The sequence below is a fragment of the Sinocyclocheilus anshuiensis genome, unplaced genomic scaffold, assembly GCF_001515605.1.
Source record: "Sinocyclocheilus anshuiensis isolate Anshui unplaced genomic scaffold, SAMN03320099.WGS_v1.1 scaffold866, whole genome shotgun sequence".
Lineage (NCBI taxonomy): Eukaryota > Metazoa > Chordata > Actinopteri > Cypriniformes > Cyprinidae > Sinocyclocheilus > Sinocyclocheilus anshuiensis.
The window spans coordinates 397,725-409,665 of NW_015540899.1; the positions used below are offsets into that span (position 1 = coordinate 397,725).

General features: G+C 38.4%; 1 protein-coding gene and 1 long non-coding RNA gene across 3 annotated transcripts in view; one reads left to right on the forward strand and one right to left on the reverse strand.

Moving 5' to 3' along the window:
• Positions 1-1,082: 1,082 nt before the first annotated feature.
• The window catches only part of LOC107689034 (uncharacterized), a 12,920-nt gene continuing 2,061 nt past the window's right edge, over positions 1,083-11,941 (reverse strand). Inside the window, exons 2-3 of the long non-coding RNA XR_001634297.1 lie at positions 1,495-1,497; positions 1,083-1,093 (exon numbers count right to left, since the gene is read on the reverse strand). This is a non-coding gene — a long non-coding RNA (uncharacterized LOC107689034). The remainder of the gene's footprint in view (positions 1,094-1,494; positions 1,498-11,941) is intronic.
• The window catches only part of ppfibp2a (PPFIA binding protein 2a), a 27,264-nt gene continuing 16,969 nt past the window's right edge, over positions 1,647-11,941 (forward strand). For both annotated transcript variants that reach the window (XM_016486901.1, XM_016486902.1), the window contains exons 1-8: positions 1,647-1,889; positions 4,843-4,998; positions 8,889-8,981; positions 9,199-9,310; positions 10,427-10,459; positions 10,910-10,971; positions 11,407-11,482; positions 11,805-11,893. In XM_016486901.1, coding sequence (XP_016342387.1) covers positions 1,803-1,889; positions 4,843-4,998; positions 8,889-8,981; positions 9,199-9,310; positions 10,427-10,459; positions 10,910-10,971; positions 11,407-11,482; positions 11,805-11,893 — 708 coding nt within the window. In that variant the 5' untranslated portion in view covers positions 1,647-1,802. The remainder of the gene's footprint in view (positions 1,890-4,842; positions 4,999-8,888; positions 8,982-9,198; positions 9,311-10,426; positions 10,460-10,909; positions 10,972-11,406; positions 11,483-11,804; positions 11,894-11,941) is intronic.

Here is an 11,941-nt window from a genome sequence, read left to right on the forward strand (position 1 = left end):
TGTCAGATTCAAAAAGCAAACGATTAAGAGCACTGAAACATTTACATCATTAGTCATCTGCTGTTTAGGACTATCATACCTGCTTAAAACCTAAAACCTGCTTACATTGCTTCACCCTAACTGGGAAGGCCCGGTTTCTTAATAGGCTTGCTAAATGTTTAAATGAGCAGTCATGCATTAAAAGGGTTGGTGTGACTGTACGTCTATTTTCAGGGACCTGAGCAATGTCTAGAGATATAAATACCATAGAGACTTTACATTGGACATTCTTCTGAGATTTGTGATTCAGAAAATATAAAAATCTGGTTGCTCTAGTTTTGGTCTTTAAACTTTAAATTATTTTAAATTAATCTAATAGCTACTCTAGGGAACCATCTTACATTAGTAGCAAAAATCTGCACCTGATGTGCCTGAGAAGGAACTTTGGCATCTGTGTGGAAATTCTTTGGTGGGATTCCAGGAAACTGGCCATTACATCACCTTGGCAACTCAAATATTTAAGTCGCGGTGGTATTCCTGGGCCGGCATCGACATGGACATTGAAATGTAATTAGTTGAAAGCAGGTAACCAGCTTTTTCTTCTGTTATCAGTCAGACAAGGATGGAGGAGGGGGAAGGGAAAATAAATATTTATGTGTCCAGCTAAAAAAAAAGAAAGTGTAGTATGAAAGTAAGTGAGAGAAGCAGAGTAGTCTTGAAGCTTTGGTGTTACAGTAGACCTGCTAGAGACATTAGGACCATTTATGAAAATAAGATCGTTCAAAGCATGACAAGACTCCTGTACTTATTCATACCATTTTCAAGGACTAAATTCACATTCCACTGCTTGTAAATCTCATTTTCCTCATAAGCTTATTGCAAATTTCTGTTTAACTTGCCTTTGCTTTGAAAGCTCTATGGTTGATTAAATCTCCAGCGTTCAGATGGGAAGCTTTTTAGGGCATGTGCCGGTGGTCACTGAGGTTTTGGCCTTCAAAGGCAAATCCAATTCCAGTGACATGGGCCTAATATTTTCCATATGCCGTCTTTGAAAGACTCAAAGCTCACATAAAACTCCGCACTAGCTACTTACATTTTGAAATGGTTTTTCAGGCTTCTGTATTGTGAAATAGATCCCTGTTCGGTGTCTTGAGTTTAACGATCAAGATCAAAGAAGGCAAGATGCTGCTTTTATTCTTTTTTTTTTTTACACCAAGAGTGCTCAAAGTTTTATAGCAAGAAATCAACCATTTATTCAGTTGATTTGCAATGAAACAATTCAGCCAGTCTATTGTAATCAGGGCTGCAGCTGCTGGTGGCATGTTTCAGGCAAGCATTCAAGTGATCATTACTTAGGGTTGATATGCATTTGCATTTCATCGTCTTCATTTGGGGAAATATTGTTTCACACATGTATGTTGTGCCAAACATGTGCCAAAAAAGTATTTTGTTTGAGTTTTTTGCATCGATTGGAATTTTGACATAACATGATATGTTCAATCACTGCATTTTAACACCCTTTCTATTTACTATACTCAAATGTAATGCACTTTTCCCACCATGATCAGAACTCTCAAGCTCTCTCTCATGTGTCAGCCTCTGCGAGAGAAATGGGTAAATATAGCCCTCATAACCTGTGTATATTTAGCCATTGTGGGACAGCAAAGTACAGAGATTTTGAACGGACTTTGTGCCTCCTTAAGAGTGCAGTTCCTTAGTTTATCTTATGTGTGTGCATGTGTGTGTGTTTACATGTATATTTGTGTGGACTCTCATAGGAGCTTCTGAACAGGAGTTCTCTAGAGTCACAGACACTGGGATTAATGGAAGAAGTGTCCTGTCTAAAACTGAAGCTGGGGAACATGGAGGAGAAACACATCAACAGTGCTGAGAGACAACATAAAGCTGAGGTAAAACTCTGATGAAATTTAAGATAAAACTCAGCAGATTCTGGATTCACTCAAAGTAGATTAAAAGATGCAGTTTAAAGTAAGAATATAGCTTGGTTACATTATGAACATTATCATTTGTGTCTCACAACATTTTATTTATTTATTTATTTAATTTATTTTCTTTTATTTTTGTCACTGAATCAGTGTCTTATCCCCCGAAGCTTACTAATCAGTGGGTGTGTGCTGTATATATAATTATATAGACATATATAAAATATATATAACATATATAGAACTTTGTGAATTGCAAAGGTTCAAAATCTATACCACTTTTACCACATAAATGAGTATTTTTAATGCCCAATGCTGATACTGATTTAGAGAACAGGGTGGCAGTGAAATGAAATGATGTGACCTATTTTCACATGCAAGGAAAAAACAAACTTCTTAAGTCTATCAATACATAAAGTGGAATATAAAAACAAACCTATCCAGACAACACTGTTATATTAAAAACAGTGAAAATAAGTGTTTTGAATCACAATCTTGTAAACAAAGTCTTGTAAACTCTACTATAAAGAAATTAAATGTAAAACAAAAGGCTACTGGTACAAAATAGTGCTTGTGTAAGCCTGTATAAGTATTTGGACTTATGTCAAATAATTTGTGTCTTAATTTACAGTGTGCTATTTTCATGTAATTACTATGTTCAGAGTGACTACTGTGGGACAGAACTGGTTGATCTAAAATATACATTTCCTCTGACATTACAATGTGCTGACATAAGCTGCATGTGTTTGTGCGGCTGTGCACCTTTCATTTAACCATAATGGGCCTCATTAAATACAAGCAGAACAAATTTCAGTGTAATGGTCTTGAGCAGTCTAGTCTAACTGACAAACAGCCAGAGTGTTTTTAGCATAGAGTGTTAAGAATGACCTCAGCATGATGTCTGACAACTGCTTGGCTTCACACAGTGAAAGAATGGCACCAATTCACCCATGAGCATTCCAGTGGCATGCCATTCTCTCTCTCTCTCTCTCTCTCTCTCTCTCTCTCTCTCTCTCTCTCTCACACACACACATACATTTATCACTGTTACAGTACCCAACATATACACTTTACCTTATACATTCACATAAGGTAACCTAAAATCTTGATGTTGATAAAAAAATTAATGATATGCACCAACAACCCATATGCTGCGTCACTCCAGTCTTCACTGCTCCTTTGAGTTTAAAGCCAAAAGTAAAATGCTACAGTACAGCAAATGATTACGTTATGAGACACAGCATGTCACATGTGACTGTAAGGATGTGATGGGAGGAGAAGACACACAGGTGTGAACCCAAACACACCACACATACACACACACACACACACACACACACACACACACAAGGTCTTGGCTTTCTACCTGCAATAGATAGGCCAGTTTACCATGGTGTTGGTGTCACATGGCATCTCACATGAATGTTCTTTCATCCACGTGCTGGACACAGTATACAACTATTAACTTTTAAACTTTTATTAGAACACAGGCTCCTTTGCTGTTAAAGATGCTACAGGAAGCTGTGTTTGACAGTTTAATTTAATTTTATAAACTTTATACTTTTTATAAACTTCATCCCTGTCTTTGCAGTTACGGTTATTTTTGTCACAGCTTTTTGTGCCTGACATACTAAAAGTTATGAAGCCATTTTGGTTCACACAGAAAATCCAACTTCCTCAGCTAATGACAGCTTTATGCATTAAATTTTGAGTTAACTTGATATGTTTATAAAGATTAATACACAGATGATGAATTGGAAGCTGGTTTGTTTACCCATACAATATATCCTGGAAAAGAAATGTATTTACGTGGCTCTTTAACAAAGCTCTTACAGTTGAGACCTTGGCTTGTGTGAAATGTCAGTGAGATATTTACTCGTCTAAAATAATATTTCAGAAAGCCCATTGTGGTTTGTTTAAAGGCTTGTAGATGGGCTGTTGAATGATGTTCATGAATGATCCTGAAATGTTCCATTTTATTAAACCAACCCAGTGACCTGGAAAAGCAGAATGAAAAACTATTTCTAGTTATGCATAATCTCGTGATTATGCATAACTTTTTAATAGTTTTGGTTATTGAGTACATTGTAAACAATAATAATAAAAAAGGTATATTTATAAAGTTTATAAAATGATTTGATTGGTCACACTTTAGTTTGGGGACCAATTCTCACTATTAACTAACTAATACGGCTTTAGCCTCAATAATGTCCTAATTTGATGCTTATTAATAGTTAGTAAGGTAACAACTACCGTAAATGTAAGTATGGAATAGGATTAAGGGATCTAAAATATGGTCATACAGAATAAGGCATTAATATGTGCTTTATAAGTACTAATAAACAGCCGATGTGCTAGTATGCTGTATGCTAATAAGCAAGTTAATAGTGAGAATTGGTTACTAAACTAAAGTGTTACCTTTTGTTTATAATGGGACATTTAGACACATTTATGTTGTTATATTCTTTTAAACTAGTATGAGTTTCTTTGCTTGAAGAGTTAATGAATCGATACCTCATGCAGACAGTCTGTTTAGAGAAACATCTTCCCATCACTGTATGTGAAAGTTCCATTCAGCAAAATACATTAACACTTATATTTAAACTATGAACCTGATGTTTGTAGTGGTACTAAACAGTGTTGATGTGTAATGACACTGACTGATAGTTATTATTCATATTATATAATTTTGCTATGCATGATTGATAATGGTTGGGGAAAGAAAAGCACTTGAGGAAAGGATATATCAGGACTTACATCTAGAAAACACAAAGGTGATTTTATAATCTAATTATTGAAGTAACCTCAAGAACACAGATAGGAAGGAGACCACTGCATGTCTGCTTCCCATAATCCATTCTTTCCATTTTATCTTACCTTCTTTTATCTGTTCTTCCCTATCGCTATTCCTTTCTGACAGAGTGTAGTGAATCTGATTAGCGAGCTACAGGAGCAGATGTGTAGGATTCGGCAGGAGATCTCTAGTAAGATCCAAGAGAAGCCAGCGGAGATGGTCCCAGAGGAAGGTTGTGGCAGTGAGCCAGCGTTAGCCTCTCTGACTGAGCCAAAGCCAGCGGTGGGTCTGAGATCTGGACACACTTAAACACTGTGAAACTGTGGTCACTGTGGAATAGAAAGTGTAGGCACCCCTTGGATCTGACAGGTTTAAAGTAACAGTCTGTAAATCTGCAAAAATATTCCCTGTGCTTATGAATTGATGTCCAAATTGGTAACACTTTTTTTACGGCCGATTTGAGACATTCTGCTCACTATAACACTTCAAGTCAACTACCAGTCAATATGAGTATTAGTAGACAGTCTGCTTAATATCTGCTAAAACTTTATTTTGATGGTCCCTCAAGAGACATTCTACTAACTGTAAGTAACTTTGCAAGTACATATCAAGTTATTCTACTGACCCTATCCCTAACCCTAACCTAATAGTCTACTAATACTCTAAACAGAGTTAGTTGACATCTCATTACTTATATTTAGTAGAATGTCTAAAGAGGACTATCAAAATAAAGTGTAAGAATTATAATTGCTTTGTATATTGTTAGTTTAGCATGAGCTCTAATACAGCTCATCAGTGACCACCCACTTTTACTGAGCTTTTGTTCTGGAACTATTTTTCCATTTATGTTTTGTATAGATTTAGAATGAAATTTGGAATGAAATGTTTTTCAGATGTTGAATTTTTGCAAAGATCTTACTGGGATTACATAAAGCACTGCAGACTATGTTATTGAATCAGTCAGTGCTTTGTTGTTGTTGTTGTTGTTTTTAAAAATGTAACAACTTCATTGCTGTGTTTTATGTTCTAACCCTATAAAATCCCATATCATATATGCAAACACTAGCTAACATCATCTAGATAGCCTGACAAAACTGTCTTGCTAGGTGCAATTCCCATTGCCATCTTAAAAGTAAATTTTCTTATTGAGCAAGTTCATTTCAGAAAGGCTGAAATTAGCTTATGCAGCAGAATATATCATTGCTTAAGAAGTTCAGGGTGGGTCTGGAATGATTGGTAGTGCATAAACGTATTTCTTTATGAAGATTTGAATGTCACTTTTATTTCAGAACCTGTCATCTGTCTGGGATGTGGTTATGTTTAAATTGCTTGAAAAAATATATATTGTTTAACCCTTTCTATTGTTTAACACAATGGTGCCCAATCCTGTTCCTGGAGATCCACCTTCCTGCAAAGTTCAGCTCCAGCCCAACTGTAATCAGGTGTGTAATCATCACACCTGAACCAGCTAATTAAGACAGGTGTGTAGATGCAGGGTTGGATCTAGAATCTGCCAGTGCCACACCTGGTTGCAAAAGTAGTAGTTGAAGCAGGATCTATTTGCAGCAATATTAAAATGTATAAAAAAAATAACTCATGATGCATGAAACACAGGACATAACAAACAAAAATAATGCAACAATAATGGACAACTCAACTGAATCAAACACAAGGCTTAAATACACAGAACTAATCATGGTGAACAGAAACAGCTGTGAACTAATCCGAAACTATAGAAACTAACAAGCGGCAGGAAAATGGGAACAAAATAAACTGGGTCAAACACAGGAACAAGGACGTACATGTGACATTATCCCCCCTTCCAAAAGGTGCATTCTCGAGCCGTAGAAAAAAACTAAAGTCCAAAAAAGGGTGGGGGCTTAGGAGGTGGACGTGGAGCTGGAGAGAAACAAGGGGAGGCTGGCTGAGGGAACCACCACAGAGGAGATGATGGAAGGAGGAGCCAGGGCGGAAGCAGAGGCAGGAGGAGCCCCGAGCATAATGGCGCTTTTCCACTGCATGGTACGGCTCAGCTCAGTTTGTGTTTCCACTGCAGTTTAGTACCACTTTAGAGTGTGGGCGGGATTATAGACAAGTCGTTATAGTTGTGCTGCCTCTACTGCCGCGACCTCCTGAAACACTTTTTCATTCTGCGTCGTCCCATCAAGCTCTCGCTGGCTATCAATGAGAGGAACATATGTACTTCCTCAACAGACCACGAAACAGACATTATTTTGTTGTTTAAAAAAGTGTGCTCGTTCGAAACTCTTGCCTTCGTTCAAAAAAAGTTGTGTTCGATCTTTGCTGGCTGTGCTGATTTAATCTAGCGTGTCTAGTGTCTCGTGTTCAATGACACAGCTAGTGGCGATTCTCCCCGGCAAATCAGTGATCAGCAGGGTTTAAACGTCACATTTTGGTAACGGTACAGCTCGCTTGGAACCTCGGCCAAGGTGGTACTGAAAAAAGTACCAGGTACCACGTAGTGTGCACAGTGGAAAACCCCCCCAAAGTGACCTGTGCCGTGCCGTACCATGCAGAGGAAAAGCACCATAAGAGCCAGGACGCAGGCCCACTGTGGAGTCAAGGGAGGGAGGAGCCATGATGGAGCTTTTCCAGGCAGAACCATGAAGACTACAGACTGAGACCGAGCCAAAGGAGTTGGAGACCCAGAAGAAGCTGAGAAGACATAGACCTGGGGTGACAGTGGAAGCCTGGAGTGGCGAGGTGCAGCCGCAGGCTAGTGGGACCATGGTGGAGACGGGGGCTTGGCAGTCCAGGGTGGAGCCGAAGGGAGTGAGGATCAAGGTGCAGCCGGAGGGAAGGAGGAGCCCAACGGAACCAGAGGCATGGAGGAACAATGCGTAGCCAGAGGACGGAAGACCATGGTGGAAGCAGGTCGGTGACTGACCAAGGTGGAGCCGGAGGGACGAGGGAGACCGGTGGAGTCCAAAGACTGATTGAACCTGGTGGAGTAGAGGGAGCGTGGAGCCAAGGAGGCACTGAAGGGTCGGAAGGCCAAGGTGGTGTCCAGGGCTCGGAGGACTGAGGTGGAGCCACAGTATAGACACCCCAGGACAGAACCAGCAGAGACACAGGAGATTCAGGGCTGGGAGGAACCAGCAGACAAACAGGAGATTCAGGGCTGGGCGGAACCAGCAGAGACACAGGAGATTCAGGACTGGGCAGATCCAGCAGACACACAGGAGATTCAGGGCAGGGTGGAAACACAGACTCTAGCTGCATGGTGCTTGGTGACACAGATGGCAGGTTCAGGCTCATGTTCTGTGGTGGACTCAAGCTGGGCTGCTGGCAGCGGCTGGAGTGCTAACCTCCTCCTCACAGTCACAGATGGTGAAGGGGGAACTATGGTGGAGGAGCACCCACTCCAAGTACTCCATGAAAGTCCCTAGAGCCTCATTTCTGGGCAAGCACAGTCTTGTTTTTTGCGTTGAGACTTGTCCAGAATAACACACACAGGCAGTCATCATCATAAGGGACAAGATGACAAAGGTCCAAAAAGTCCTGTTTCTGCCTTTCTAGAGACTGGTTACCCTGTGAGAGGAGGAGGATTCTCTTTGCTGCTAGATACATTGTAATTTGGTACGTTATTCTGTTGCAAAATGTAATAATTGAAGCTGGATCTATTCACAGCAGTATTAAAATTAATTAAACACAACTCAGGATGCATGAAACAAACAAGCAGAATGCAACAATAACAGACAACTAAACTGGACCAAACACAGAGCTTAAATACACAGAGAACTAATCAGGTTGAACAGAAACAGGTGTGAACTAATCCACAGAAACTAACCAGTGGTGGGGAAATGGAAAAAAAAAGAAAATGGGTCAAACACAGGAACAAGGAAAACTAGAACAAAATCAAAATAGAACGGAACATACACATGACAACTGGAAGGTATGTCTCCAGGAACAGGACAGGACAACCCTGCCTAAACTGACCATAGTAACCATGATGTATTACAGTAATGTATCATAATTGTGGTAGATTAGTATTTATGCAGGGTTTTTTTTTTTTGAACCATGGTACCCTTTAGTGGGAAAAGCTATATAGAAATGATATACAATATGATGCATTTAAAATATTTACTTAAAAATATGCTGTTTTCTTTTTAACATGGGAACATTATTTTGGTGTGTGCATTATTACACAGAACCTGCATCAGGAGCTCAAGATGCTTAAGCATCGAGTTAATGAGCTGGAACAGGAGAAGATGCACTACGAGCAGAAGCTCAAGGTGACACAGGTACTGCCACACAAATGTGATTCATAAGTCTTTGTGTCCTCTATGTCCTCACTTATGAATCACAAAGGCCCACATTTTGGCCCAAAGTTGTTGTTCATAGACAATCTTCCAATGTAGCTAAATTCGTACTTTTGGCTTTTGTATGAATTTAGCTACATTGGAAGCTAAATTATAGTCGTTTTGGCTATATCATAATGAAGTGTTTCTTCTTTCTCAGGCAGAGATCATGAGTTTACAACAGCTGTTGAGCTGTAAGAACTCTGAGATAGAGAGTATACAGGCTCAGCTGCTCTCCAGAGCTCCACTGTCTGTAGACAGCGCAGAAAGAGGTACTGATTTTTCTCTCAGATCCATCTAAAGACGTGTCCTGATGCAGTTAAGACTAAGGTTAAGGGCAAATTAGATCTTTGTGATTTTCAAAAGCTGTGTCTAAATAGTTGTGTATGTTAATGCATGTTAATTAGTGATAGGCCGATATGTATCCATTTGAGATATTTGTCCCATAACTGTGTGAAGTAACAAAAGTATTAGTTCTGGGTTTTTTTGGGTTTTTTTTTTTTAATCAGTTGTTTGCCGACTAATGACAGGCAGTGAGAGAGTTCAGGGAATGCATACATTCCAAATGCATTCAGTTTTACATGCAGTCTCTGCATACGGATGTTGTTAGTTACATACAGTACTATGTGTAAATAGCAGTATGATAGCATGTCCGAAAATGCAGTATTCATAAAATAGCAAGTAAAACATACCTAAGCGGCCTATTGCTTCCATGAGGTTCTGAAAAGCGTGGCTGATGTTGTAAACTTTATAGAACATTCTGGTCGAGAAAGAAGTTCTGGTTATACTTTATTTTGATAGTCCACTTTAGACATTATACTAACTATAAGTAACTTTGTAACTACATGTCAACTACATGTCAACTAATTCTCATTAATTTGCAACTAAATGTCTACTAACTCTCAGAGTAGACTGTTAGGGTAGGTTTAGGGTTAGTAGAATAAGTTGACAAAGAAAGTGTTAGAAGATATTAAGCAGGCAGTCTACTAATACTCTACTAACTGCTAGTTGACATGTAGTTGCAAAGTTACTTGCTGTTAATAGAATGTCTAAAGTGGACTATCAAAATAAAGTGTTACCGAAGTTCTTCATCAAATGTGGTACATACTCAGTACACGATTTCAGGTGCATATAGTCATTATTCTTATTATTCCCTTTGACGCCGTTATAGTGGCACAGAAATTACACACTTAACCTTTAAATTTTATCTGCATTACACTGGCCATTAGCTTCCCTGCTCTTTAGATTTTGGTATTAGCCTTTGAAAAATACATATTGTTCAATTACTAATGTTAACAGCAGTTATTAGTAATTGTCTTATGTGTTTACTGTGTGTTGTGGTAGCTAACAATGGTTCTTTTTCCTTACTACCATTCACTCAACATTAGATGAGATATACAGAAGGAGACTCAACACCAAACGTAAGCATGTTTATATTACAAATCCTCACACAAATTGCTAGAAATATTAATGCAGAATTGATCTGTGCACATAAAACCCATTTCTGCATTTGATTGTGTAAGATCTCACTTGTCTCATTGTTTTATGTGACCCTATAAACTCATGTCTGTGTGAGCATCTTGTGAGCTGGTGACTTTAAAATGAAGTCATAACCATTTATTGCTCCACTTAGGTTTCCTTGGAAAAGTGAAAGATCAGTGTAATTCCTGTTGTCCATGTCTGTAAATTTTAATTATTTTCAGGGTAGTAGATCATACACATTTGTGAGGTTTATGAAATCCAGACTGTAGTTACTATACTTTGTAAACAATGTTGCAGATCTTGAATAGTTTTGTGCATGGCTTTACCATATTTCAAAGAGATATATAATTGTTTCTCTCTTTCATTTTTTTTTTCATCTTTGTCAACAGATCAGGAGCTACAAAGGTTAAATACAGGAATGGATACACTTATTGCCGCAAATCATGAAAAGGTAGGTGTATATAAATATATAAAAGGTCCATAGAAAAGGACCTATACATTGCCATTAAAGTGAAATTTCTGGACATAAACATAGGAGCCTGATAAAAATGCTAATTTTAGAATAAATTTTCAGATGGCACTTAGAGGCTTTTGCATCTGAACTAAACTAAATATATATATATATCTCCTCACCATGAGCAAGAGTCATTTTGAGCACACTGGGCCCTTTTTTCCTCACACTGCCCTGTGTTTATGGACTTAAGTGTGTAGAATGTCTGTGGAACTGAAGCCAGAACCAGTTTCCCCAGACATGTGACAAATACTTGGACTTACAGCTTACAGTGCCTGTGGCAGAGACTGACTTGTGTGCCATTTGATCTCAAAATGTATTATTCGGTTTCTCCTTTTTTTTTTCTTTTGTGGGTTATCAATATAATTTTTTCAGGATCGTCGAATAGAAGAGCTCACTCTCCTCCTCAGCCAGTTCAGACAGATGAATGACATATTGACTTTAGTTCAAGGTAAATTCTAAATTTTTTATTTTTTATTGCCTGTTTTATCAGGCAGGCAGAGGTCATATACCCATCAAAACCATTTTAAGAGAGCTCATTTATATTCAAAGTCAAGTGATAAATCTTTTGCTAGTCAGGTTTGAACAGATCATTAAATAAATAATGTTTTTTTTTGTTGGAAATGCCAATGGGATTAAATCAAAATTAAATTACTACATTATAATCAAATTAAATTGTACTTGTAGGGAGTTATGATAACATCAGGTGTTAAAATACCAAATTCCACGTAGCTGTAGCATAATGATATATGTATAACTGATATCTTCCACAGGCCCTGAAGACAAATCAGTACAGATTAGCAGCGAAGATGGAAAGCAGAAAGGGACTGTAAAGATTTTAACACACAAATCTCACTCTGAGGTGTGTGTGTGTGTGTGTGTGTGTGTGTGTGTGTGTGTGTGTGTGGGT